The sequence below is a fragment of the Ornithodoros turicata genome, chromosome 1, assembly GCF_037126465.1.
Source record: "Ornithodoros turicata isolate Travis chromosome 1, ASM3712646v1, whole genome shotgun sequence".
In the NCBI taxonomy this organism is placed as follows: domain Eukaryota; kingdom Metazoa; phylum Arthropoda; class Arachnida; order Ixodida; family Argasidae; genus Ornithodoros; species Ornithodoros turicata.
In genome coordinates, this window is record NC_088201.1 from 142,491,743 (window position 1) to 142,518,734 (window position 26,992).

Genomic DNA, 26,992 nt, shown 5'->3' on the forward strand with positions numbered 1-26,992 from the left:
TGATATCCCACACAGAAGAGCAACATGAAAAATGGGAATGCATGAAAGCGTAATATAAATTAAGTAATATGGATGTAGGGAAAAAACAGGTGATTTCACAAGGACACTAATGCCATATGAAACCCTTCGAGCAATATGTTTGGTGCGCGACACGAAACGTAAGTTTTCATCAATTACACCACCTAAAAATTTGGTTTCTTGACAAAACTCCAATGCAGAACCTAATAGCGATAGTGATGTGGACGGAACTATATTTCGATTGGGAGAGTGAAATATCATAGTCACTGTTTTACTGGGATTTAACTGTAATTTATTGCAACGGCACCAATAGACCAATTTGGTAATATCATCTTGCATTTTAACTGATAGATCAGAAATACCCTTGCCATTTAATAGTAGGGTCGTGTCCTCAGCATACAAGTAAACATCAAAATAAGCTATGTGCGCATAGAGATCGTTCATGAAAAGTAAAAATAACAGCGGACCTAGAATAGACCCTTGGGACTCTCCCACGTTACAAATCGATGGAAGGAAACAAAGGAATACAAAGGAAACATCCTGATATCTCACAACTTGAGATCTACCCTTAAGGTAACCTTAAGGCAGGGCGAACAATTCCGTAACTAACTATTTTTTTAGTGGAATTTCGTGGTTAACAAATTTTACGCATTGGAAAAATCAACGAACAAGGAAAGAGCGATGCCTCCTTGGTGAATGGATTGTTTTATGCATTCAGTAAATGAGAGAAGAACAATCTCCGTAGAAATCCCTCTCCGAAAAGCGAAGATGCTGGGGCACAAGATGTTAAACTTCTCAATGTAGCTCATTAAACACCTGTGTAATAATCTTTCAATGATTTTACTTACAGCAGGAAGAATTGATATCGGCCTATAGTTATTAATAGCTGAAGAATCGCCCCTTTTGTACACCGACACAATGATAGGACGCTTAAGTGATCTAGAGAGTTCACCACACTTGAATGTAAGATTTGCGATATGAGACAGTGCCGGTGAAATCATGTCCTTAACCAGTTTCAACCTCGAAGCAGGTATTCCGTCGTAACCAGGGAATGTGGAGCGCAAAGATGATATGTTAATGGCTACTTCAGATGGAGAAGTGGGTTGCAGATAAAATGACTGCGGGAGACGAGGCGGCAACGGAGCAGGAGGAATGTCGTCGTTATCAATTAATACGTTGCTAAAGGTATCACTAAAAGCACCAGCAATATCAGAAGGGTCTTTCAGAACAGCGTTATTGTAAGTGATGTTGTCAATGCGTCGGTTAACGACGTCCCTATTAAGAAATTTGTTTACAACTCCACTTTATCCTTTACAGTTTCGCAGGACGACAATTGTGCTTCATAGTAACGATATTTAGCATGATGAAGTGTCAGCGACAAGTGCTTAGAATAAAGCCGATATCTTTGTGCAAGCGCAAGATTAAGTGGCTTTCTTTTTAGTTTCTTCCAAGATTGTTTCTTTTTAATGCATTTCAAAACGCTAAGGGTAATCCAAGGAGAAACAGGGCTGACGTATTTGTTTCCTGCAATTGATATTACAGAACTTGAACCAATGGCCGCACTAATGTTCACAGAAAACAAATCATACGCTTGATTAACACATGTGGAATTTAAGACTGGAGTCCAGCCCAACCGACCTATGCTCTGAACAAAATTATTGGCCTTAGAATATGCAGATATAGTGTGTTTCTCACAATGGCGAAAATTGAGTTTTAGTACACCGCTAACCGAACAGTGGTCCGAGATATCAACCTGAATTAGTCAGCATTATATAAATTGCAGTTCCTTAACCAAATATGATCTAGCAACGTTGATGTCTCAGTAGTTACTCGAGTGGGTGTTTTAATTGGACAATCAAAATCATAGCAAGACAGGTCGTAAAGGACAGTTAAGGCTAAGGAAAGGACACAAGACTCATCAAGTATATTAATGTTAAAGTCGCCACTACCTGTTCAATAATCGATAAAAATTCATAAACTGAACTAGCAAGGAGGGTGCGATAGATAAGTTCAACAACAATATTTTTGAGGATTGGAAAAAGAACGTTTATCAATCTCAATTCATAGACTTTCACAAACAGTCGTGTTATAATTCACAATATCTTCTCTAACAGAGTAATGCAACTGCGGAGCAATAAACAATCCAACACCGCCCCCATTGCAGGCACCTCCACTAGCATCACGGCAAACAAATTGAGACCTAAAATTATTATACTGGTATAAAGACGCCTCACTACTCTTCAACCACGTTTCGCTTATTGCTATCAAAGAATACTTGTGATCGGCGGCACAAAGAAATGAGATTATATCGTCAAAATGATTTCGTATCCTATTCGTTTGGCTACTGTCACGAAAGGTGACACAACGGCGATGGCTTTCACGTGCACTGTTGAAACTTCCAGTAGACGAGAGTCGCAAAAATGTCCGTCTGAGGGTGCGAGAATTAGGGACTCTTGCGCCCGGAAACATTTCGCCGTATTTTGCGACTGCTTCGTCATCATTCATATTGGCAGCGCCAAGTGCTAAAATCATTCTTGTTTTCTCGGTGTTCGAGAACACAGAACTCGCCATCAGTACCGCTGCTCCTAAGACACGCAAGGCGTAAAATAATTCTGCTAGAACAATTTATCGCCGGACCGGCGTGCAGCACAGGACGCGCCGATAACAAGGCGTGTGACATTTTTTTCGACCTTCTATCTTTCATGGGGACAGGAGCATGTCCTCCTCTCCGTGCATCTTTGCAGAAGATTTGGTGCGCCGTTGAATACCTGAAACTTTAAAGCCTCAATTTCGGACTTTTTTGGGCAGTTCCATTTGCAATATCGAGCGGATTTCTTGGTGGATCTGACTACCCATACAAAAATAAAAATTGACTTTGTATTGGCAGATGGCTGATTTTCTACTGACTCTATTGACATCCTACTTCCATTGACATTTTGTTGGAATAAATCAATAAATGTCAATTGACTTTCTGGTGGCAACTGGTTGACAGTGTTTCGATTGACTGGGGTAATCACACGTCAATTGGCTTTTGCTTGACAAATGATTGAAATATTTTTCTTTTCTTCTTTTTTGCAGCAATCACTAAAATGGGTAAAAAAAGAAAAACCTGCTAGGTAAAAGGGCAGCGGGCGCACTCATCAAAGACAGAGAAATAAAATTATACGAAAGAGAGATTTTCACAAGCAAGAAAATTTGCTTTCGAGTACACACATTGCAAAACGTTAACGCAACAAATTATTTTAGGAGACAGAACAAGAACGAGATACCTGATTGGCTGTGCCATGTAAATGTGAAAAATTGCGTTCGACATATATAGCTTGTTTAATGAAATAAACTGCTGCAAGGTGCAGAGGAATATACAAAAATATACAAATACAACCTTCAGATTCAGATGGCACGGCCAAGCACAGAGTTTGGTAAGTGTGATGGAAGAAAGGATTTCACAAGATACAAAAAGAACGACATAGCTTGCTCGACGAAAGAGGCTAGTGCAGGGTGCAGAGGCTTATGAAAAACACAATTCTTCACATTCATATGGCACGGCCGGTAAGTGTGACGGAAGGAATGATTTCATGAGACAGAGAAAGAATGAGATTGCTTGCTTGATGAAAGAAACCGGTGCAGTTGTATGACCTCCTGTTTACTAAGGAAAGGGAGAGTATGTAAATTTTATTGAAATTTTTTATTGACACAAGTTGGTGGGAAGGTACGTTAACGTAGCCATCGCTGGGCTTTTCCTGTATTTATCAAACACACACTTAACAATGAGGTCAAGTCACATCCAGCTGGTAAACTTGTTCCACAGTAAAACAATATTTACAAAAGGTTCGTGCAATGGAGCCTTGAAACCATCAGCTCGCATGCTTCTACACCATTTTGTCAGTCAAATTCAAACAGAATTTTGTGCAAGAAATTTTGTATGGTACCAGTAGAGAGAAGCTTTGATCAACGAGCAGGCACGGTGCAGCATGTTCACTTTAACGGCAGAAAAGGCAAGCAGCTAGACAATTAACACTATCAGCACTCAAACACACTGCCAGGCTGTAATGTGCACAGGTATAACTCGTTACCAACAAGCAGTGCCAAACACTTTCGTACACTGATTGCAGGAACAGAGACGATACTGTCCATTGGCTCCACATGTACAAAACGGTTTTCCAGTTGTGGCAGGTCGACACTGCATAAAACAGAGCACTTCACCGCATGGAGCACGACATCAAGAAACAAAGCTGTAGGACAGCTGCAAAGTGCGACGTTGCATTGGGAGCTGCACCTTGTGAATATTGCCGTTATTCGACCAAATGCTGCACACGATAGCTGTACATATGAGTTTAAACGCTTTGACTTGTCCAATGTGTTAACACAGAACGTAAACCCTGCAATAGTTACCTTCTTATAAAATGTAGCGCCGTCTCGATTGATTCCTTTACCATGGACTACGATGCCTGAACCTTGATGACATGAATGAACTTTGAGCTTGTACCCCCTCAACAGTGTAAGCATATGCTTGGCTGTTGGGCCCTCTGGTGATAGGGACGATGAGTGCGTATGCCACAGATGAGGTAGCCTCGAGAAAAGCGAATACTTAAACACTATCTGCATGTGCACGTATCTGGTACCGTTAACTAACCGCAGCAGCTGACCGTTGACATTTTCAAATGGGTAGGCAGAATAGTTCCACAGGGGGCCCCATTCTTTTACACAGTCCACAATGTGCATGAGGAGGTGGGCATTGTACGTCATGTGCTCTCGGCCATACAAATTCTCATACTCTATCAGAAATGAGGACATTTTTTCCTTTACTGTGGTCAACAAATCTATAGGCACAGAGGTTCCCAACAGCATGTGCATCAGTCTAACAAACTTTAACCAGTTTTTGTAGCATTTCTTTGCCAAAATCCCTTTGAGAACGATGGGTGAAAAGAACAAGAGCCAATTTCGCCATTCGGAGGCTTTCCAGTATTCTCTTTGGTGAATAGAACGTGGCAGCCTTGACATCCTCCAAACAGGTTGGAGACCAGTTAGGAGAGTGTCCACATCATTCGCTCTGTCGGCCATGCTGTATGGGAATGTTTTGTGCTTGAACCACATGCATGCTGTGTACTTTACGAAACCGGAACACACAGCATGCATGTAGTCCACTACAAAAAATGCAGGAAAGCAGAAAAAAGACATCAACATGAGTACACTAGAGCCTTTCACGCCACGATACGGTGCACCATCCCGCTGTGCCCTTCGAGCATACTTGGAAAAAGATTTCTCTGTCCGCAACTTTGCCGGTGGGGCATGATAGGGGTACACACGAGCTGACCCTCTGCCTTTCTCCACAACACAGCCCTCATGTTCACACCATGCACACCCGAATGCGCCATTAAATTGCACAGTGTTCATGAGAGAACAGCGTGCAACTGTATCCACACAGCAGGCTGCAGGAAACACACGAGAATGGTGCTCCACACCATTCCTGTCTTCCCACGTCATTCCGTCAGATGAAACTCGGTTCATTTCGTCAACAAATGGTCGAAGAAAGCAGTTCATCTCTGGTTTCGATGGGCCGAACCATAGGCCGCCGAGAACGATGTGTTCATTGCGTTGTTTCTGTGGCAGCTCGTTCACCATTAACTGGAGTGGCCAGATGGCGAACTTCGAAGAATTGAATACTGGAGCCCCATCAGTATTCCACGTCACTGAAATATCATTGTCCCGCAAAGGAAGTTCGTTGTAGGCTTTGCTCTCTGTGACGTCGCTTACGTCAAGTGACATGCTAGGTCGCCCAGATTTGAAGGTTAAGGTCGGTTGTTGGAGTAGGTGCCGCAGCTGTTGCTCAATATCCAGCATTACAAAGTATCACCCGCACTTAATCAGGGCCTGTGAGCAGTGCTCTGTTTCACAGTTTGGGCAGGTGCATTCAGCGTCGACACTGGAAGAGCTTCCAATGTAAGCGACACAGGATGGGCAGTAGAAATGAAAGCTTGTGGCACATCCGCCACCAGAGAACTCCTTGAAAAAAAGATACTTCGAAAGAGGGAAGTCTGTATTCTTGGGCAGGTGAGCCTCGATAATCTTAAGGAGGCTTTCAGTAGCCTCTTTCGTAGCATGGTGCCGCAAGCTGTGACCCATTATCAATAGAAGGCTTTCTGAACGTGTGATCTTGCATCCCGGATAAAGTTTCTCGTCCTGAAATCAACAGAGCGAAAAACATGCAGAAACAGCAAAATTGTCTGATGAATAACTCACTCCAACCAGTCAAACTATAAGAGGCATTTCAATCTGGCCTATCACACCGACCACAGAAAATACATCCACATACGTGGCAGAAATAATACGTGTGGCAGCTGATTTCGACAAAAGCAAAATGGTGCTGACAAGCCAGTATTGCAGAATAAAACCTGAGACAAGGAGTATAGACAAGTTATCTGGTCATGCTGGCAACTCATAGTACACATGGTTTCTTATTACCATATTTGCATCATTGTATGTTAACACTCGCCTTTCTTGAAGAAAATGCTAGCATTAACAGAACAGGTACAGTTAGAAGTGAATTACCATGTCATCATGTAACTGGTTCTCTCTCCGTGGTGAGCCCTCCAGGTCTGTACACGTAGTATCGAGCAATCCACATGGCGCAGGTGTTGCAAAACGTACGCTGTCGCTGTCTTCTTCGCTGCTTTCACTTTCAGTTGTTGTCGGGCATGCTTCCGATTCTACGACATTTCGATGCGTGTGAAGATATCCTTCGTCCGCTTCACTATCGGTACTACCGACGTCGTCGGATTTTACCGCTCCGGTGTGGGAGACCTGACCGACTATTTGCTGGTCATCCCCGGATGTCTCATCGGAAGAGCTGTTTAGGTCTATCCTCGCTTTCTTTTGAGCCCTGTGGCGACTTCGTCTGGGCACGGTGCAGTTTGAATCCCAGCGAAAACGGCCGTAGTCTCCTCGAGGCATTGTTGACGTTCGGTGCCAAACAGTTTCAATCAATTAAAAACGCGCTGCCCGCCTGGAAGTGGCCAATGGACTAAGTCCTGCGATAATTTTCGTCAGCGGCATTCTCCTTTCAACCGTGAAGCTGAAAATGCAGTCAACATGAAGTTGTCACCGTTATCGCGTACATCGCCATAACGCCGGCAGGAAAATGTAAACAAATGCTGTCAATTACGATGACAGTTCAGCCGCACAACCTGCTGTTTGCATTGTAGCATTGTAGCCGTGACCACCTATGGATTAGCATGACGTAAGATACCTGCCTACTGTTCCACAACGACAGCAGGAAAAAATAAATTGAATCCACAAGAAGAAGAAAAAGGAAGAAAAAAAAGAACAGATACAGGAACCGAAACCATATGGTGCAAACGCCTTTCCGTTCCAGCGAGAAGCAAATACCACAGAATAAAAGTGTCTGTTTGTAATGTATTATAATACCTCAGGTCATCACACGGCACAATGACGAATCTTGCACCACTTGAAGTTTCGTTAACAGACAATGTTCAATACTGTGTGGATCTGTGCACAATATACAAGAAAAAAAAAACACTAGGCGTGGCACGCGACGGAATAAAAGAAAGTGTGCGGGCAACATTGCACGGAGAGCGCGGTTTTGGTGCTAAGTTTGGTTGGTTTGGTTTGCTTTCTTGTTCTTTGTTCTGCTGGCGTTGTCGTAAGTGGACGTGTTTCCGTGTGTATCGAGTAATGCCGCATATACTTGTGAAGTGGCTCTCGGAAGACAAATGGGACATGTACAGCATCCGGAAACTGAAGGATGAAAGCATTGCAGCAAAACTGTCGGTGGACCCGTCATTTGTGGATCTATTACATGGGAAAGTGGTGCGCGTGGAGTGGGACGCTGACGAAAAACCGGGCAAGGCGTTCATCGTTGCTGTTGGTATGTTTAACACATGTTACAATTTTGTGCTTTTGCAATAATTCGCTTACGCACGCATTTTAGGAGCGGAGAAGGTGGTAGAGAAAAAGAGGAATTGCATCGTGCGAAGACACATGGAGGAAGGCTCGATTGAATCGGTAGGTGTCGTATTCTTGCCCTTCGTGTGGCTGCACGTTTTGTCCTCCGCACGTTATTCGCATGGCAATTCGTTTCTGATCATCGCAAGGTAGGAGTGGCAACGAATTCACACGCTGTTTGCATGGTCATGCGCTGTGAGACCTTGACGTATCCAACGCCGTAATCCAACGACATTACGAGTGTATTCTCTCGTGTTTTGTATTGAACTGCCAGCGCTTTTTTGGAGCTAACGCACATTTTGTTGATGCATGTGGTACATTACTACCTAGGCCTCGTCACTCTGCGGTCATGACAAGGAGTTGAAAAAACTGAGAAAGAACCTGAAACGACAAGATGAGACGGCCTCTGAACTACAGAAAGAACTGGCCGAAGCACGTTCTTTATTAGGTAATAGGTCCTAGTGGTCGTACCAGATTACTGGACATTTTCCTTCGAACTGTAGTTCCATTGGATTACGATTCAGCTATTTGTCCCGATCTGTCCTGTTGCAGATACACTATTTTCATCCGTAAGCAGCTGCCACATAGCATGGAGACATTGCTGACCGTTAAAGCTTCTATGTCCTGCTGTGTCGATGTTAAAATTATTTCCATTTTCTCTATAGATGCTGCACAGATGGCAAAATGTCGCAAGTCGGGACTCCACAAGCAAAAGAATCTAAGGTGAAAACTGTTTTAAATCCTGTACCTTATTTATATTGACAGTGCTCAAGTATGAGGTTCCTACTTATGGTCTTCGTACCTTGCAAATCTGTTTGCGGTTCACTGGTGACATGCTTCATATTCTACAGGTCGACATTGGTGGGGGCGTGCTAGTGGAGACCAGCACGCTGGCACGTCTCGGTGCACATGACAGCGGATGCCGGTTTGCCAGGGACCTTTTGCGCGCAGTTTTCTCGGAAGAGGAGCTGCGCGGCAAGTCTCTGACAGGAAGGAAATCCAATGCTCATGCCGGCAAAGATGCCAAGGAAGCCCTCGACCCACTGCGTCTGAATGCAGTAATTGGTATGGTGATTCTTTCATTGTGTGTGCATTCTTTAGACTGCATGCACCTCTCTCTATGACCGCTGAACGCACCGATCGCTGTTTTTTTCTTGCAGGCTACACACGTACAAAGTATGACGTCGCCCCGAGTGCGATCAAAAATAGTCTAAGCAACATGCTGATAAAAAAGTATCCTCTGAGCTAAGCCCCGTTAGCAATAAAATATTTTATTCTGTACTTTAAACTGTGTTGTTTACGTCTGTTTTATTTGCTAGCTTTTTTATGGACAAAGCAAGTTACGCTTTATTTCAGTTGTTTCACCCTTAATGCAGCATAATGTTAACATCGTAGCATTTGAAAATGGCAAGGCTGGTGCATAACTAACCCGTGAAAAAGTTTCCAAAAATCGTTCCTCTTGCATGTATCGACTTATGCAGTCTTTTGGAGCCCCCTTAATTGAACATTAACACAAGTGACAACTTCGTTCTGAGAAATTCGTTTAATATAATAATATTAAATATTATTATATAATATTTATATTTCTTCGTAATATTTCTTCACCCTGCATACATTTACCCTGCAGGTCAGTACTTTGTGAGTCGTGTTGGAAACTAGCCTGTGGGGTCATCAAACTACAAAGGACTCAGTGCACCATCTTACCCCGTGAACTGTGGGGTAAATTTTTTTTTTTTTTTTTTTATTTTTTTTATAAATTGGGTGTTAGCGCCGCGAAGCAACTGTGGCTATGAGCGACGTACAGATGTGGACAGACGGAGAGAGGATAGCAGGAAGGAGTGGGGGACAGGGAGTTAGTATGCGTCCTGGGCCGACTTCAGGGGGAACTGTGCCGACATTCGTCTGGAAAGTCTTCGGAAAACCCAGGGAAAACCTCAGACAGCACAGCCGGCGGTAGGATTCGAACCCACCACCTCCCAGTCTTCAGCACGACCTTGGTTACCACCAAGGAGCGGACGCCTTAGCCCACTCTGTGGGGTAAATTGCTTATTCTGCAGACATCCACGCTGCTAGCAAGAACGAAGCAGAAGACCGTGTAGACATTCACACTGATGAGCCTATACTTGGGGAGTAACATTTTCAGGTTAAATGCTTTTCTCAGATTCGGGGGGTAAAAATCGGGTACTATTTTTGAATATGTAATTCGGGGAGAAATCGGGCAATTTTAGTGCCTCGGGGACCACTACTTCATTTACTTTTTTTTCTTTGTGTGTGGGGGGATGACCTACCACGCTAATCCCAGAAGGCGTAGACAGTTCTTGACACACATGGGTGTATTTTTGCGAACGTAAGCGACCCATTCTTACATGTCCGTACTTGGATATAAACCTTGAGCATGAGGACACGAAATGGACGACACGAACACACAGGCTCAAAACCAGCAACTGAGCATTTATTGGGGTCAACCGTCATCCAGACGCAAAATGGGTCAAAGTCATCGGGCCACAGGATGGACAAAATCCTGCAGTGCCCTCGGAAGGGAGACAGAAGGTGTGCTGATGCATCTGCCATTATTGCCTATGGCCACAGCTTCGAGAAAGACGCGTTTCACGACACACAATAGACGTCTCAGACCAAAGAGGTTGGCATGAATTGCAGGTTGAAACGTGGTAGAAAACCTCGGAATTCTTACAGCCATCCTTCAAATTGCGTTTGTGTTCCCTTAATCTGTCGTTGACACAGCGGGAAGTTTGACCAATGTAAGCTGCACTGCAGGAAAAGGGAATGGAATAGACTACATTTTTTTCCATTTAATGTCTGGGGCTCTGTGTTCCGTGAGAAAGTCAGCTGACTCTCCTCTCCAGATTAACACCCCTCTCTGTGTCATACATCATGTCTTACATTGGTCGAACTTCCCGCTGTGTCAACGACAGATTAAGGGAACACAAACTCAATTTGAAGGATGGTTGTAAGAATTCAGAGGTTTTCTACCACGTTTCAACCTGCAATTCATGCCAACCTCTTTGGTCTGAGACGTCTATTGTGTGTCGTGAAACGCGTCTTTCGCGAAGCTGTGGCCATAGGCAATAATGGCAGATGCATTAGCAGACCTTCTGTCGCCCTTCCGAGGGCGCCTTGGGATTTTGTCCGTCCTGTGGCCCGATGACTTTGACCAATTTCGCACCTGGATGACGGTTGACCCCAATAAATGCTTAGTTGCTGGTTTTGAGCCTGTGTGTTCGTGTCGTCCATTTCGTGTCCTCATGCTCAAGGTTTATATCCAAGTATGAATGTTTACCAGCTTGCCGCCGTTTTATCATTCTTACACGTGTTTCACGTGGTGACCTTTCTTCCTCTTCAGTGGAAACGTCACTTGAGGCTTTCATAAATGAAATTCCAGGAGAAATCAGGTTTAATCGGAATTCGTCGGTGGTTAATTTAGGGGGTAATCATTGGATGGAATCGGGATTAACCTGAAAAAGTCACTCTCTTACTATACAGCTATTGTGTGTGAGGTTTACTTGGCGTGTAATATATGCAGGAAGAGGTCATGTCAAGCATTCCCTGACTGACAAGTTCACGTAACTGGAGAAATTGTATCGACAGCATATGTGTTGTTGTTGGCAATAAATATGTCATGTTCCTTTAGTTCATGTGTACAGTTTTTGCTTGATTTTCGGATTTTGGCCGTGTAGTACCGAGCTCCACAATTTGTCTAATAATGGGGAAAGGTACACACTCCCTTCAAAAGTCAATAAAATTGAAGCCAAAAGTAAATACAAAAAGCACTTCGAAGTCAATACAATTGAAGCTAGGGATAAGTAGAAAGCACTCTAAAGTCAATATAACTGAAGTTAAAAGTACGTATAAAAGTCAATAGCCATTCAATAGAAAACCACGGGCCAAATTCCAATAGAAAACCAGTCAAAAGTCAATCCCATTGCAATTGGTTGGCTATTGACTTCTTAGTGGTTGTTAGTGACCGATATCAATTGAGAGTCAATTGCCAGCATCTTGAAAATTTTGTAAGGGTAAGCTCGCTACGGGCTTTCTAATTCTGAAAGAAAAAAGATAATAAAAAGCCAGGTTGATTTGGGAAATTTTGGAGTTCAATTCAATATATTTTAATTAAATCAAATTAAAATATTTTTGCAAGGTGGCAAACTTAGTTGCCACACAAATGCCGTTTACCTCGTATTCTTCCGTCGCCCCGTTTTTTTATCAGTCCGAATGACACGTTTTGTGAAACACCCTCTAGCGATCCATTCAGAAACCTAATTGAGAAAACAGAGAGGAAGGCAAATGGATACAACGGAGAATACCGTTCATTTTTCACACTTCTGGTTTCCGCTGCCGATTGCTATGGCAATGGATGCTAACTCCTGTGATTTCGAACTATGGTTCTGACATCAGATAAGCAGAATTTGGACTGCAGATCCACGAGGACAAGAAAAATAAGCAAATTCAAGTGTTTTCAAGGACTCTGGTAAAATTCCAGGGTTTTCAAACTCCATGACATTCAAAGGTTTCCAGGACTAGGGGAATCATGAGAATACTGGCACTATGCGAGATGGGTTTGGAGCATCGGAGCTTTAGCCTAATGCGCAAATTTCTTTGTCCTGGAACTTTACCAGCTCGGCCGTGCGACGTGACCAATGCCAATTTCGCCTGGACAACGGGTTTCGCCACCATTATAGATATTTTTCGATGTTTAATCGGAGTTGTAGGCATCTGCGCCAAAATAGGCACTAACGCCGGAATAGACATTTATAGGCACTATCAAACCGATATAGGAGGTTTCTTAGCACCCAGTTCATGCTCCTGTATTGACAAGGCACTTTAGAACCAAACGAAAAAAAAAAGGAATGTGTTTGCCTAGTTCCAGGTTCCAGTTACGACACATAACATGATCTACACAGAAAGAAAACAGTTTCACACTATGCAAGTCGACATATCAAAGCACCAGGCAACACAGTCGAAGGTATGCTTGATGACAATATGCTAAAAACTGCACTAAAACCAGGGTGTCGAACCGCAAAAAATACGGTTCGAGTTCGATTCGACACCCTGCTGAAAACTTCGACACATGAATATGATAACAAACACAAGATAGGAAGGAAAACACTAGTCATAATCAAAAATATGATAAAGCCATTGTTAGTTCTCTTTGGTTAGAACTCTTCTGTACATAGCCATTACTTTGCTTCCAAAACAAGATTGTCGTGTACAGTGCACATGTAGTTTCTTGCGTCTATTCGAAATAACATGCATTTCTTCCGATGGAAATCGTTAATTTCAACAACTTGTTCAGTCGTCAGCGTTCAGCATTGATGCTAATCTCTAGCTGTTTATAAAATTCTTACAGCATGTTTCTTTTTACCTGAATTGGCACAGCTCTTACAGCAATGGTTTTCTCACAAGCGCAGTTAAGGGTGTGTTGGTGAGCGTTACAGTAGGTCGCTATTTGGTGAATACGACCGAAGACATCCCCATTATAAAAGTACATGTTGCTGCGACGAGACTTGTTCAACTTGCTGAAAGAGAACGTCAAAGAACCAAACGACACTTTCTTGAACAAGCATTCGTTATTCTGCAATGCCCCTTACCATACCTTATAAACAACGAGATTTGCAAAATGCTTTGTGAACTTGTATGCACTGCACTTGTGATACTGTCGAAAAGTTTGATGAATGCTGTATGTGTTTTTGCAAAGGACGACAACTTCAGAATTTGCTTTGACACGGTATATTTCTCGCATATTTGTTGGCCAACATATCTTGTACCTTGAAAAGACTTAAGTAACATCCCGTTGATGCTTTCAAAAGAGAATGCGGAGTAATTCCATAACGGTTTCCAGTTCTATACGCTGTCCACCTTATGCAAAAGGATATGCACGTTGAATGACATCTTCTCTTTCCCATTCAAAGCCTGATATTGCACTAAAAACCGCACTAAGCCATTGCGGAGAACGGAGAGGTTATGAAGAGGGACAGTCTCAATGAGTAACACATGCAATATCCAAATTTTAACCAGTTGTTGTATTATCGCTTAGGTAGTATGCCCTTCAAGAAAACTCGCGGAAAAAAAGCAAGAAAGCAAGATATTCCTCCACTCCGAAGCTTTCCAGCATTTCCACTTCTGTGTTGAACGCGGAAGCCTGGTCATTTCTGAAATGGAGTTCAGACTTTCTATCTCAGTTTCTATATCAGAGTTCAGAATCTATCTCAGAAATTCTCCTACCAAGGTGGTACTTGTGGGGCCCTTTGTCGTTAAATCACATGCATGCTGTTGCTCGTACAAAGCCCAGGCTTACAGCATGCATGGAGTCAACCACAAAGCCTTGTGTAATACTACAATATGACAGCAAGAAGAGTATTGTGAAGCCTTTCACTCTACCACTTTGTTCACCAGTGCACTTGAGCTTGCTCAGCATGCCTCTCTAAATTCTCAACACTTCTCTGTACTGCTGGTTCTTGCAGAGTTGGGTAATCTCTGCAGTGACGATGTCCTATTTGTACCACCTCACCTTCCTGTTCGAACCACGGGCACCCATGACGGCCAATGAATTGTGCCATGTGTAATAACTGGCACCTTGCTACACTATCGACACTCCAGGGGCCTGGGTACACCTTCGAGCACTTTTCCGAGCACCTTCGACCTCCAAGTGAAGCCATTTGTGAACAAAGCGTTCACCATGTCAACAAATGACTTCAGGAAATATTCATGTGTGGTTTGGCTGGGTCAAACGAGAGGCACGCAAGTATCTGGTGCTGTATCCTCTCACCGTATGGCAAGTCATTTACATGGAACAACAGTGGCCAAATGCTGTATTGACAGGGTTCCAATACTGGCACAGCATCCGTGCTCCAAGTAAATGATATGTCATCGCCAGCGAGAGGCAGTTTGCGGTCAGCCGGGCTGGCAGTTATGTCACCAACATCATATGAAGGTGGACCTTTGCATGTCAGCAGCCCCTCGTGCTTTTCTACCAGGTCACGTAGCTGAGTCTCACTGCCTAGTGAAATGAAATGGTTCCCTGTCATATATAGCTCATCTCTGCTCATGTGTTTGCATGTGCTTCTGATACGTCATTGACTCACCACAACGAGCATCATGGTAATCCTTGGACAAGAACTCGTAGCATGAAGCACAGTAAAACTGAACCCTTAATAATTCTCTCTCCACGTTGAAATGTTTAAAAAACAAGTAGTTGGTTGACGGAAAACTTGTCTGCTGCCGGAAATGTGCCTCAATTATATTCAGCAGGTTCTCTGTGGCCTCTTTCGACGTGTGATAGCGATAGGAGTAGGCTCCCTCCTTGAATGATACAGGAGCTCCGAAGAACCTTGCTGTTCTGGAAGAGAGAAAAAAAAATAACTTGCAGTGTTTTCAGTTTTGAGTTTGATATTTCTTTTATGCTCTAGCGGCCTATGCATTTTTGGTGCAGTAAATTTTGCGGCATGCCAGTGCCCATATCAAGCAACAGTTCACATGCACAATCAATACAGACACAGAGGAACTTACGGTTCTGTAGCCATCCTCTGAACACTCCTCGGTGATAGTTGGAGAGTAAGAAGCGCTTGCGGAGTTCTCCTCATCAACGGAACATGAAGCGGGAAATTCATCATTACAGATGCATTCTTCGCAGTTTCCCGACAACAGCGGCTGACGTGTGACTGATGGTGTTTCACTATTATCGTCTGACAGGAGAACGTCACAGGCGGCATGCCTCGAAGATGACGGTCTGGGCGTTCTGACAAAGAAAAATGAAGAGCACTTCTAGCGCCACTTGACAGCCACATGATTTGCACGTTTGCACCAGCTGGTTTTATTCCGGTCACGCGTCGTCATATTGACTGTGGCGCCATCTGTGTCCGTTTCTTCTTCATGTGAACCTGTAGTAAGATGTTCGTTCTCGTCAAGTGGCCGCGGATAAACGGTTTAGATGTTTATCCGGTGGAGAGGATAATAGATGTTGACAAAAGATTGTCATTGTTGCGTGATCCGAACTAGGCAAGTCAACCCCGTGGACAGAAAATCCTCGTGGAATGGGACACGGCTCAAGAAGCCTCGGAAGCATTTATTGTCGCCGCTGGTAAGTTGCATGTTCTTGTCATATTTCAATCTGAAGGTGGAGACAGTTAGGTGGAGACAGTCCAGTGCACGGAAATCTAGAAGACGAGAAACAAGCATTGTAGGTTGAAGCTGGGGTAACTGGGGATCATACATCCTCCCCAGGCAATTCCTTTAATTTTTTTTAGATATCTCTAACTATATCGGATGCCGGCTCATAAATTTGCTTTATAATTTGATGTGCCTGGTGATGATGCCTGCTTGTCAATTTACTGTGGTGCCTACGTGTTCACTAAACGCGGTTTAACCAGTTGGATTCTCATAAGGTTCCAAGTTTTCCACGTTTATGTTGGACTTCCAGCGCCATTTTTATCACTGAAACAACACGTGGATATGTTTCCAGGTCCCTGTACATGACACATGCACTGATTGTGAGGGGAACAAGAAGGGGCTTTTCGAGCTCGAAGAAGAGAACGTGAGACTGTCCAAAGTCGAAGAAAAACCTCTGATATGAAACCTCTGTTTGCACCTTGTATTTTCTCTGCATAAGACATGCACTGCATGTTTATTTCTCATATAACTGATTTCTCTGAACGCAGAAAAGCTACGAGAGCGCATTGACGCTGCGGCCACAGTAGTAGCAGCCCCAAAGGTAAATGCGACCACTCATGCCTGCACGAAACATCTTTTGCCCCGTTATGCCGCATCTTATTCAAGGCCGGAGCTTACAAAAGGGCCGTTTTAGATTTCCTGTGGCAAATGTTCTTGTTGTACTCAGTGTTGATGTATGAGAGAAGACTGGCTCTACTACTTTTCTTGCCATTTTCTTTTTACATGCTACACTCTAAGCAAAATGGGTAGAATTTTGTACCTTCGCGAGTAGAACTTCGTTGCAACCACAATTGTACTCGCTCGAGTACAAATGTATGGGTAGAAATGTTTCTACTGCTGCAGGCACAACTGTCAGTAGAAGAGTTGTACCTGTATAGTCAAGAAGTTCTGCCGGTTGCAGTACAAATATTCTACCACTAGGGTAGAAAAGTTTTACTTCATTCGGCATATTTGCTGTACTCCTGTGGTAGAACCATCTCACCGCAGAAGTCCATCTGTTCGACTCCGCGGAGCGGAACTGTTCTACTATTGAAGTATAAAAGCGTGTGGTAGAACATTCTCCCCGCAGAGGTCTATATATTGTACTCTACGCAGCAGAGCTGTTCTACCATGGAGGTGTAACGGTTCCACACCTGTCGTTGAGCATATCTACTGTTTAGAGTACAAGTGGCCATCCACCATGTTTCGAGAGTTCTACTGTTAACTGCAGAACTGTTGTGCTGCTGGGGTCCAACAGATGCATGCTCTGGGGTGACGTGGCCCACTGGTCTAGTGCCGCCTCATGCGTCGAAGATGAGCTTTAACTTGCGGAAACAAAGCAAAAACAAATGTATCGGGTGACTCTATCGGAACTGGCCTTATCTTGGGTTGCACTTTCTGTTTCCTTTTAATCTTTTCCAGGACGCGAGAGGCGATAGTGTGCTCTTTCTCCCTCGCACATTGGGGATGAAGGAAATACGCGTCTGCGAAGAAGCGCAATGAACAAAATAAAGAAAAAAATGGCGTTCCTTCACGAATTTTTTGCGGGCGATCTATCGAACAGATTTTTGTTCTAAAAACGGCTACGATATCAGGTGACCGAAAGGAACAGATGTTCTCATTGGGACAACTTTGTAGCTTTTATAATTAAAAAGTTAATTAATGAAAGTTAATTAAGACATTGCCTTTGGACTTTGCTAATGCCTTGCTAGGGAGTGCCCTTCAGCATATGCTATATTGCAATTGATTTCATCTTGGAAAAAGTGCTATATATAGTTTAAAAAAAAATCCGTATACACTTAGCTGGGACACCCTGTATGTGCCGCTCGCTTGGCAAACTTTACAACTAAAATGAAGTTAGGGGCTACTAATATTAAATAAAGCGATCATCACCGCTAGAAAAGGGTGCCGACGACGAAACGCAACTGACGGCATCCTATTCCGATGCGCACATGTGTAGAAAAAAGAAGAGAGAGACGAGAAAATAACGGCACGCAGGGTGGGTCACATATGGCGCATCAGCTCGTATCTGCAACCGTGAGACGGGATATCTTGCCATTTCTGTACACAATATTCCGGCCACTTTCCCCTACTGTCGCAATGCGTTTGGTCAGGAAAAGGGCTGACCTACATGTGGAAGTCCTACTTTATCTGCTAGCGCCGGACATCTCTTCACTAGCTTCCGTGACGCCACCTCGTATAGCCTGCTGCCTGTAACACTGATTTCCACATGACAACAATAAGAATAGCAGTACCATTGGGTGCTTGGCAAATAGTAATATCCAACAAGAACAGGACTTGGAGCACCAATAAAAGCAGCTTCCATCTTCAGGGACTAGTGATCATGTGCCGGAAACACATCATGCATGTGAACGTACCCAATGTATCCGCACATGTCCCGGTACAGATAGTAGGCAATCCTTGCCCTCTGGTCAAAATACTGCCCTTGCTTATGTGCGGCAGCGGCTTGATGTAAGTCCGCTGGTAGCGACGGGAAGACGTAGTCTTCAGTTGACGGCCGCGTAGAGTCAGGCGCATTTCCTTCTTGTGGACGAAGTATATCCTCCTGAATTCTGCAAACACTCTTTATAAACTCTTTGGAAAGTTTTTTTTTAAAAGGGGATTTTTGGAAAGTTCACACAACCTGACTATGTCATGGTACACAGCTTCTAGGCTGCTGATCTTCAATCAGTACGCGCGCCTTGTTTTCAAATCTTGTGCTGTCCGTGATTTCCACGTGTGTCTGAAAGTCCTCGTAGTACACCTGTGTCCAGAAAAATAATTATATATATGCATGTAACGAACCCCTAAGGAGTCCATCGGAAAGTGTTCTGGTCAACCTGTTTTAGATCATCGACTACTAAGATGCCGTGATAGCAGTCGAATATCAAAGCGGTTGGACAACAAGACGCAGCGCATGTGGCACGTTACGAGAAATTGCTGCACACAAACTAAAGTGGGAACTTCTGTTTCGTTTGCGTTACACAAGCGGACGGCGTTCACTCCCACACCCTGGATATTAAGTGAGACTATCACTTAATGAGAGAGAGAGAGGGATATTCCGTAGGCCTTTAGCACGTGTCTCACTTTGTTAATTATTAACTTCTATCAACGTTTCAAGTGAAACAGCACATGATAACAGACAATCCCGCGAAAAATAACGGAACCCTATTCATGAATGTGCAGAGGCTACACAACATGCGAAGATGACAAGCGTACATGCACAATACCCAGAAAATAAGTTGTTTGTAATACGAGCGGGACTAAGACTTACCGTAACTTTTTTTGTAGAAAGTTCTTGTGGTGCGATGCTCAGAGCCGCTGCTATAGGGGTGATCAGGTCAGAGAAGCTACATCTTTCTTGTCCGCTTATTAGTAGCTTCCGAGAGCCGTAAGTCACAAGCACTTTTATGGCCGCCATGGAGAACTTCCTACACCGGCGAAAAAAAAAGAAGGATCCCTTGGTGGCCCAACTTCACATCTGGTACTGCTGGCCCCTCGAACCGCGATGGCGGATGCCAGTAGAATGGGACAATAATCGCTGTCATTCATGTGACGTTACAGAACGCAAGGTCATCCTTCTTTGCCTTTAAGTATTCCACCGGGATGAATGGTAGCCTTCGCGAAACAGTACGACCCGTGCATTGTGCTTTTGGGTCACGCCGAGGTTTAGGAGGATATCTCGGTGGGGTTTGCACAGCCCTTTGTTCTGTGGGAGCCAAAAGAACGCAAGCTACCACAACGAATGCCGGAAGGAAACTGATTTATTTCGTGGCATGAGCCACCGATGGAAAGCGGGGGCGTGGCGCGAGCCTAGTCATCGTCGTCCACTACAGGGCCCCCCCGCCAGACTCCGTGAGGAGCGATCGGCCCAGGAGACTCGCTTCTTCGGGGCGGTGGACGAGTCGGGGGCATGATGGGCCGGCAAATGGGACGGTGCAAGGGCAGAGAGGGGAAATGAGGACAGGGGTGGTTCGGTGAAGGCGGGCTTCAGCCTGTCCACGCTTACAGAGTCCGGCTTCCCGTTGACGCTGATCTTGAAAAACTTGTCGGCTCGCTGTAAGACGGGGTGAGGGCCAGAATAGGGCTGCTGAAGGGGCCTTCGAACGGCGTCCCGTCGGAGGAAGACGTGGGACGCTGTTGAAAGGAGCTGCGGTACAAACGGCTGTCGGGATGGACCCGCACGGGTGGGAGTGGGCCGAACGTCGTGAAAAATACGCTGGAGGTTTTCTAGGTAGGAGCTGTGGCTGATGGTAGAGGGTTCGGAGTGGCAGAAGAAATCGGTTGGGAGCCGTAGCGCAGTACCGTAGACAAGCTCGGCAGAGCTACAACCGATGTCAGTCTTCAGGGTGGTACGAATGCCGAGCAGGACGACGGGAAGCAGTGATGCCCAGCGGGTCGGATTTTCGTGCGCCATGAGGGCGGCTTTCAGCTGTCGATGGAACCTTTCTACCAGGCCGTTTGATGAGGGATGGTATGATGTTGTGCGAATGCGTGTCGTTCTCAAAAGGTCCAGAAAGGCGGCGAAAAGTCTGGCCTCAAATTGAGGACCCCGGTCAGTGGTGACACGTGAGGGCACTCCAAACCGTACGACCCAGGTGGAGAAGAAGGCGTCTGCCACGGTGGGTGCTGTTGAATCAGGGATGGGTACGGCTTCCGGCCAGCGGGTAAAACGGTCGACGGCTGTCAAAATGTACCGGTGGCCGGAAGATGGCGGTAATGGGCCTACAAGGTCAAGGTGGACGTGATCGAAACGTGCGTCAGGGAGAGCAAAGCGGCCAAGCGGGGCGGACGTATGGCGGGAGATCTTGGAACGCTGGCAGGAGGAACAGGAACCAACCCAGGCGCGAATATCAGCGTTCATCTTGGGCCATATGAAGCGGGACCCAATAAGGCGTTGTGTGCCTCGTACTCCTGGGTGCGAGAGTCCGTGATGAAGGTCAAAAACTGACCGACGGTAAGGCTGAGGGACATAGGGCCTGGAAGGAACTGTGGTTGTGTCACAGCAAAGGCGGAGGTCTGAACCGGGAACGGGAAGGTCTTCAAGATGAAGGGAAGTGGACGATCGGCGTAAGGCTTCAAGGTCAGGATCGCTAAGCTGAGCACGCGCTAGAGCTTCAGGAGAGAGGGGTTCGACTGCAGCAATGCGGCTAAGGGCGTCGGCAGGGCAGTTCGCCGATGCGGAGACATGCTCAACGCGGGTAGTGAATTCTGCCAGGAAAACTAAATGCCGAATCTCACGAGGGGAGTACTTGCTGCTGGCCGAGCGAAAAGCGTATGTCAAGGGCTTGTGATCGGTGAGTATGGTGAATTCTCTGCCGTCCAAAAAGTAGCGGAAATGCTTGACGGAGAGGTACGCAGCAAGGAGTTCTCGGCCAAAGGTGCTATAGCGGGCTTCCGTTGGCTTGAGTGCCTTGGAAAAGAACGCCAGAGGATGCCAAGTGTCACTGGACTTCTGCTGCAGCACTGCTCCGACTGCGGTAGAGGAGGCATCGACCATCAGAACGGTTGGTGCATTTGGGCTCGGGTGGTGCAACAGAGTGGCGGAAGAAAGGAGTGACTTGATAGCACTGAAGGCGTCGGAAGCGGCATCCGACCAAACCAGGGAATATGCGCGACTGGCAGGACCGGAGCCGGTGACATGTTGGTTGCTGCCTCGACGTGATGTTTCAGATTGGTGCAGGAGCTCTTCGAGCGGACGTAGAGTGTGGGCACAGTGGGGTAGAAACCGTCGGTAAAAATTGACGAGGCCTAAGAAACGGCGCAACTGGCGAGCAGACTGGGGCTGTGGGAAGTTCACGATGGCAGCGACTTTTTGCGGGAGCGGTGCGATGCCCTCCGAGGACACGTGATGGCCAAGAAATTCCAGCGACTGCGCTCCGAATTCGCATTTCGCAATATTGATGACGATTCCATGGTCGGCAAGGCGAGAGAAGAGGAGCTGAAGATGTTCGAGGTGCTGTTGAAGGCTCTCGCTTGCGACAAGGATGTCATCAATATATGCAAAGACGAAGGGCAAGCCCCGAGTGACGGTGTCGATGAAACGCTGGAAAGTCTGTGCCGCATTCCGGAGCCCAAACGGCATGCGAATGAATTCAAAGAGCCCAAATGGGGTGGTGATTGCAGTGTTCGGGATGTCACATGGCGCTACAGGGATTTGATGATAGGCTTTAGTTAGGTCGATTTTCGAGAACATCTTCATGCCGTGCAGGTTAGCGGTAAAATCTTGGAGCCTAGGTAATGGGTAGCGGTCGGGCTTGGTGACTAGGTTGAGGGCGCGGTAGTCTCCGCACGGCCTCCCGTCTTTTTAGGCACCATGTGGAGTGCTGAAGACCAACTGGCGGAGGATGGACGGGCGATACCGATGTCCAACATGTGCTGGAACTCCGCTTTGCCTATCTTCAGTTTCTCGGGTGATAGCTGGCGAGAACGGGAGAAAACCGGTGGGCCCGTGGTTTCGATGAAGTGAACAACATCGTGCTTGACCGATTTCGTCCAGTCAGGAGGTTGTGTGAGTGTGGGGAACTGGCGCAGGAGCTCCGAGATTGGCAACGAAGTTGGTGGAAGGGAAGTTCCACTGACGCCAGCAGCAAGGTGGGGAGCGGCAGGGATTGCGTGGGCCGATAGCCTGGTCTGGGTATCGACCAGAAGGCGTCGTGAGACATCTACGGAGAGTGCGAAATGGTGCAAAAAGTCTGCTCCGAGTATAGCGTGAGAGACGGCGGCAACGCGAAACACCCAAGGAAACACTTTTCGCAGGCCAAGATTAAGGGTGAGCAGCTTCTCATGGTAGACTGGTATGGCGCTGTTGTTCACAGCCATAAGGTGATAGATTGCGTTTCCGCGCCGGTCGCTCGATGAGGCAGGTAGAACGCTGACGGCAGCTCCAGTGTCCACGAGGAAACGAGTCTTGCTGGAGCGGTCCACAACAAAGAAAAGGCGACTTGTGGCGGGAGAAGGGAAAGCGGTGGTCGCCGTCATCGGTTCCCGGGGGCGTTTCCCGACCAACCACATGGAGGCGTGCATCGCATGGCGGCCTGACCGAAGCGTTCGTGGTACCAGCAGGGTGGCGGGTTCTGGTTATCAGCTGGAGAAACGCTGCGGTGGGAGTAACGCCGTGGGGAACGGCGGAATCTTCGGAATCTGCCAGAACGACTTGGGGAGCGGCTGCGGTTGTCACGGAACTGGAGTGCGGCGACTGTGTCGGAGAGGCGGTTAATGTCCGCGCGCATAGACGAAAGCTCCTCGGCGAATGTAGACGGGGCCGCTGAAACCGGTGGCTGGCAGCGGGGGTTGGGAAAGCGACAGGACTCGGAAACGGCTGCAATGGGAGTGCTCGGGCTTGCTACTTCCGTCACCTTGTCAGCCAGTTGTGCGAGCTGGGCCAGAGGTAAGGCAGTGGCCGTAGCGAGGACCATTTGCACTGAGGATGGGAGCCTCGACAGAAACAGTTCGCGAAGCAGATCCTCGTCAAGAGAAGCAGCTCTGTCGGCCAATAGGACTTGCATGGCGCGGAGTAGCTGGGAGGGTCTTCGGTCCCCCAGTTCTTCGGAGTGCAAAAGCTGTTGGAGGCGCGTTCGCTCAGAAATGGTGGTGCGCTGGAGGATTGAGCTCTTCAGATGGTCGTAGGGATTCTGCGCCGGAGGGTTGGCAATGATGTCGGCGACATCCATGGCGATCTCGGGGGGAAGGGAGGCGAGGAGATGACGGTACCTGGTTATCTGGGATGTTGTACCAGCAAGGAGAAATTGTGCCTCGACTTGCTGGAACCAGATGAACGGGCTGCGAGACCAAAACGGTGGTAAGCGTATGCCGACATGAGCCACGCCCGGTTGAAGAGGGGTTGTAGCCGGGGTCTGTGGGGAAGGCTCGTCTCCAGAGTGCATTGTTGAAGGGCGAAGCTACGTCCGGGTCACCAGAATTGTGGGAGCCAAAAGAACGCAAGCTACCACAACGAATGCCGGAAGGAAACTGATTTATTTCGTGGCATGAGCCACCGATGGAAAGCGGGGGCGTGGCGCGAGCCTAGTCATCGTCGTCCACTACAGTTCTATCAGTGAGTTCCACGAATTGCCACGCGTAGTAACCGGTGCATTTCTGACCGGAAGCGTTGGCTAGGGTGGTGGTGTGCAGCAGGGCTCGTGTACTCCCCCCTCCCGGACTTGCATGAAGAGCTGTCCCTAGAAATGAGGTTTAAATGGGAAGCGTGGTTGGACATAGAGTCACTCTAGTTGGACAGAGCCTATATATTTCAATGAAAATCCACAATTTCCCTATCGATGATTTTAGCTGTGTGCACAGTACTACCATATTTTAGCGTTGTTGCAGGGAACTTGGGTAATAGCACCTTGATAACAAAGTAGTTTCAGTTCACCTCTCTTTGGCATGAACGCCATCCTACTCAGATGCATCCAACATTATCAATTGTCTGTTTCTTATCCTTATCACAAACAACTTGGTTGGCCGGGGGTACGCCCATTTGATCGAACGCCGTTTGATGGAAGACGTTTGATCGAAGGCTGTTTTCTCGAAAGGTACATGGTGCAACACCGCTTGATCGAAAGCTGTGTGATCGAAACAAGGGCATTTCATCGAAAGCCATTTGGCCAAACGTCATTCAGTTGAATCTGTCCTGCCCAACTGAAACATTATGCACCTATGCACCTTTTTTGCATCCTATGCACAGTTTTGCAAGATAGGGGCATGGACAGAACCTTTTTTTTTTATCTCTCTCTCTCTCTCTCTTTGAATATTCGGCAATATACGGAAAGTATAATCTTGGCACTTGGTTGGTGGGGTGGACGTTTGACTGCCAGTGGGTCATAGGCCAATTATCTACATAGCGTTAGTTTTTTAATAAGCGGGTTTCGTGAGATATAGAGGTTTGTGGCCCCTCGTCACGATCATCACAGCATCTGAAAAATACCTAATGCCGCAGAGTTGCGGTACGTTGTCCGTGTCTTGGGTGCAGGTTTATGTGCTAGGGAGTGTGATATGTTAGGTTAGGAAGGCACGTGGAAGTCCGTCATAGTTTGAAATTTGTTGACATATTCACGTTGCGAGCACGAAAACAACGCGAAACATCATGTCTTAGGCGGCGAGTTATGGATTAAGATAGGTCAGGTCAGGTTAGGAAGCCCGATATTTTGAATTGTACGACAATTCGTGCAAGTATCGAACGGCGAAGCACCGTTGTGCAGTGCCGCTGCGCGCAAGAAATTTTTGAAACGACGCCCGTTAATTGCACACACGCACATGAAAAGAATCACTATGTGCCGATGGAGCTTATTATTTTGTCAGTGCCAATGGCCGAGGGTGCGGCACGGCCGGGAAGCCGTGCGCAAACGGTCGGATGCACAAAACGAAGGTTACATGTTTTTATCGAATTAGTGCACGCGCAAAAATCATTCGATTGGGGCCGGTAGCCGGCAAAAGAAAGAGGAAAAAAAGAACGAAAAGCCCACCAGTTTGCTGTTCAGTTTTATGGCCAGAATAAGCACCTGACGCCCATCGAAACTGAACACCTCCCTCAAAGATACAATCAACCGCTGCCTGTAACATGCGGCATTAGTATAATCGAAGGTCTTATCCAACACTTTTATCGCAATAATGAATGTTTTTTATTGTAATAGGCACTCATATAGTTTTTTTTAACATAGCGCTTCACAAAGGGAGCGATAAAAGAAAGCTGACGGTCATTGTAATCTACTTAAGTTAGAAACAGATGTTATTTGTTACATGGAATATGTTTGTTACTCAAGTACCCGAAAAGTAGCGCTCGTACAGCTTGTATTGCTTGTATTGGCGCTGTTTTTTCCACTAACAAAAACAACAAAACATGAAACTCTGCATATGGGCGGTCTATCCAGACCATGAACAACCCCCCCCCCCCACACACACACACACTCAAAAGTTACTCGCATTGCAGCCCCTGCAGAAGGCGACACCCACATCCACCCACCCATCCCACCCTGGTCCCGACTATCTGGATAAACCACTGAACTGATCCAGCCGCCTATTGTCCTGTTTGGTCTTCGTTTCAGGATTCAGGATTTTTTTTATTTTCCGCAAAATGTACAGTTATTTCACTCTCGCATTGGGACCACTTAGTTTGCTCGGCAGCTAGGTACTGCGGGTGAGTTTCTAACCAAATTGTCACAAGCAGGTAATTTTGTAGATTTTTTAGGAAACCTCAGCATAAATGTGATATTGGAGCCTGGTCTTGCGTCAGATATCCAAGAACGCTGCCGAAAGGATTCAGTCCGCTGAGTTCGCAAGACCACACTTTTATTGAATAAAGTGGCAAGTTTCCTAATTTTTGTTATGAAGGCAGCTATTTTCTACACCGAAATCGCGCACTTTTTGTTTCGTGAAGCACGCAGACACATATCGATGTCATTGTGGCCGATTTCGGAGTCGAACATCGGGTTTGCTAATTTGTGTTGGCAACAATGCACCACAACATAGCGTCCTCCTGCCCGCACGGACTTCCCCGTGGTTATTCTCGCCGGTAACGTTGTTCGGGTCATCAGATTATCATTACAGTCAAGAGATCTACATGAAGACGTACGTGTCAAACTTGCCCAGCAAACCATCAATATCCCACAGACCTCCCAAATTGGTCTCACACGTCACAGATGTCACGCGTATCCTCACAATGTCCGCTGTATATCCACCATGAGACGTCACAAATATCCCCCAGTGAATATTCCGTGGATATACTACGAATATCACAGCAATGGCATTTCTTTACCTTACAAGTATTTATTGCGTCGATAACAGCCATTTCCAGCATTCTCAGACGTGGCTATTTCATTTTTTGCATAAAAAGGTTATAAACTATCCTTAA

The 26,992-nt window shown here is 46.1% G+C and overlaps 2 protein-coding genes across 2 annotated transcripts; both read right to left on the bottom strand.

Moving 5' to 3' along the window:
* Positions 1 to 22,407: 22,407 nt before the first annotated feature.
* LOC135386187 (uncharacterized) lies at positions 22,408 to 23,124 on the bottom strand. The gene has a single exon (XM_064615971.1). The coding sequence runs from the start codon at positions 23,122 to 23,124 to the stop codon at positions 22,408 to 22,410; it is 717 nt and encodes a 238-aa protein (XP_064472041.1).
* LOC135386191 (uncharacterized) lies at positions 23,121 to 24,029 on the bottom strand. The gene has a single exon (XM_064615984.1). The coding sequence runs from the start codon at positions 24,027 to 24,029 to the stop codon at positions 23,121 to 23,123; it is 909 nt and encodes a 302-aa protein (XP_064472054.1).
* Positions 24,030 to 26,992: the final 2,963 nt, after the last annotated feature.

Coding starts and splice junctions, on each gene's coding strand:
- LOC135386187 (XM_064615971.1), bottom strand. CDS start 23,124: ATGACGGCGACCACCGCTTTCCCTTCTCCCGCCACAAGTCGCCTTTTC.
- LOC135386191 (XM_064615984.1), bottom strand. CDS start 24,029: ATGCACTCTGGAGACGAGCCTTCCCCACAGACCCCGGCTACAACCCCT.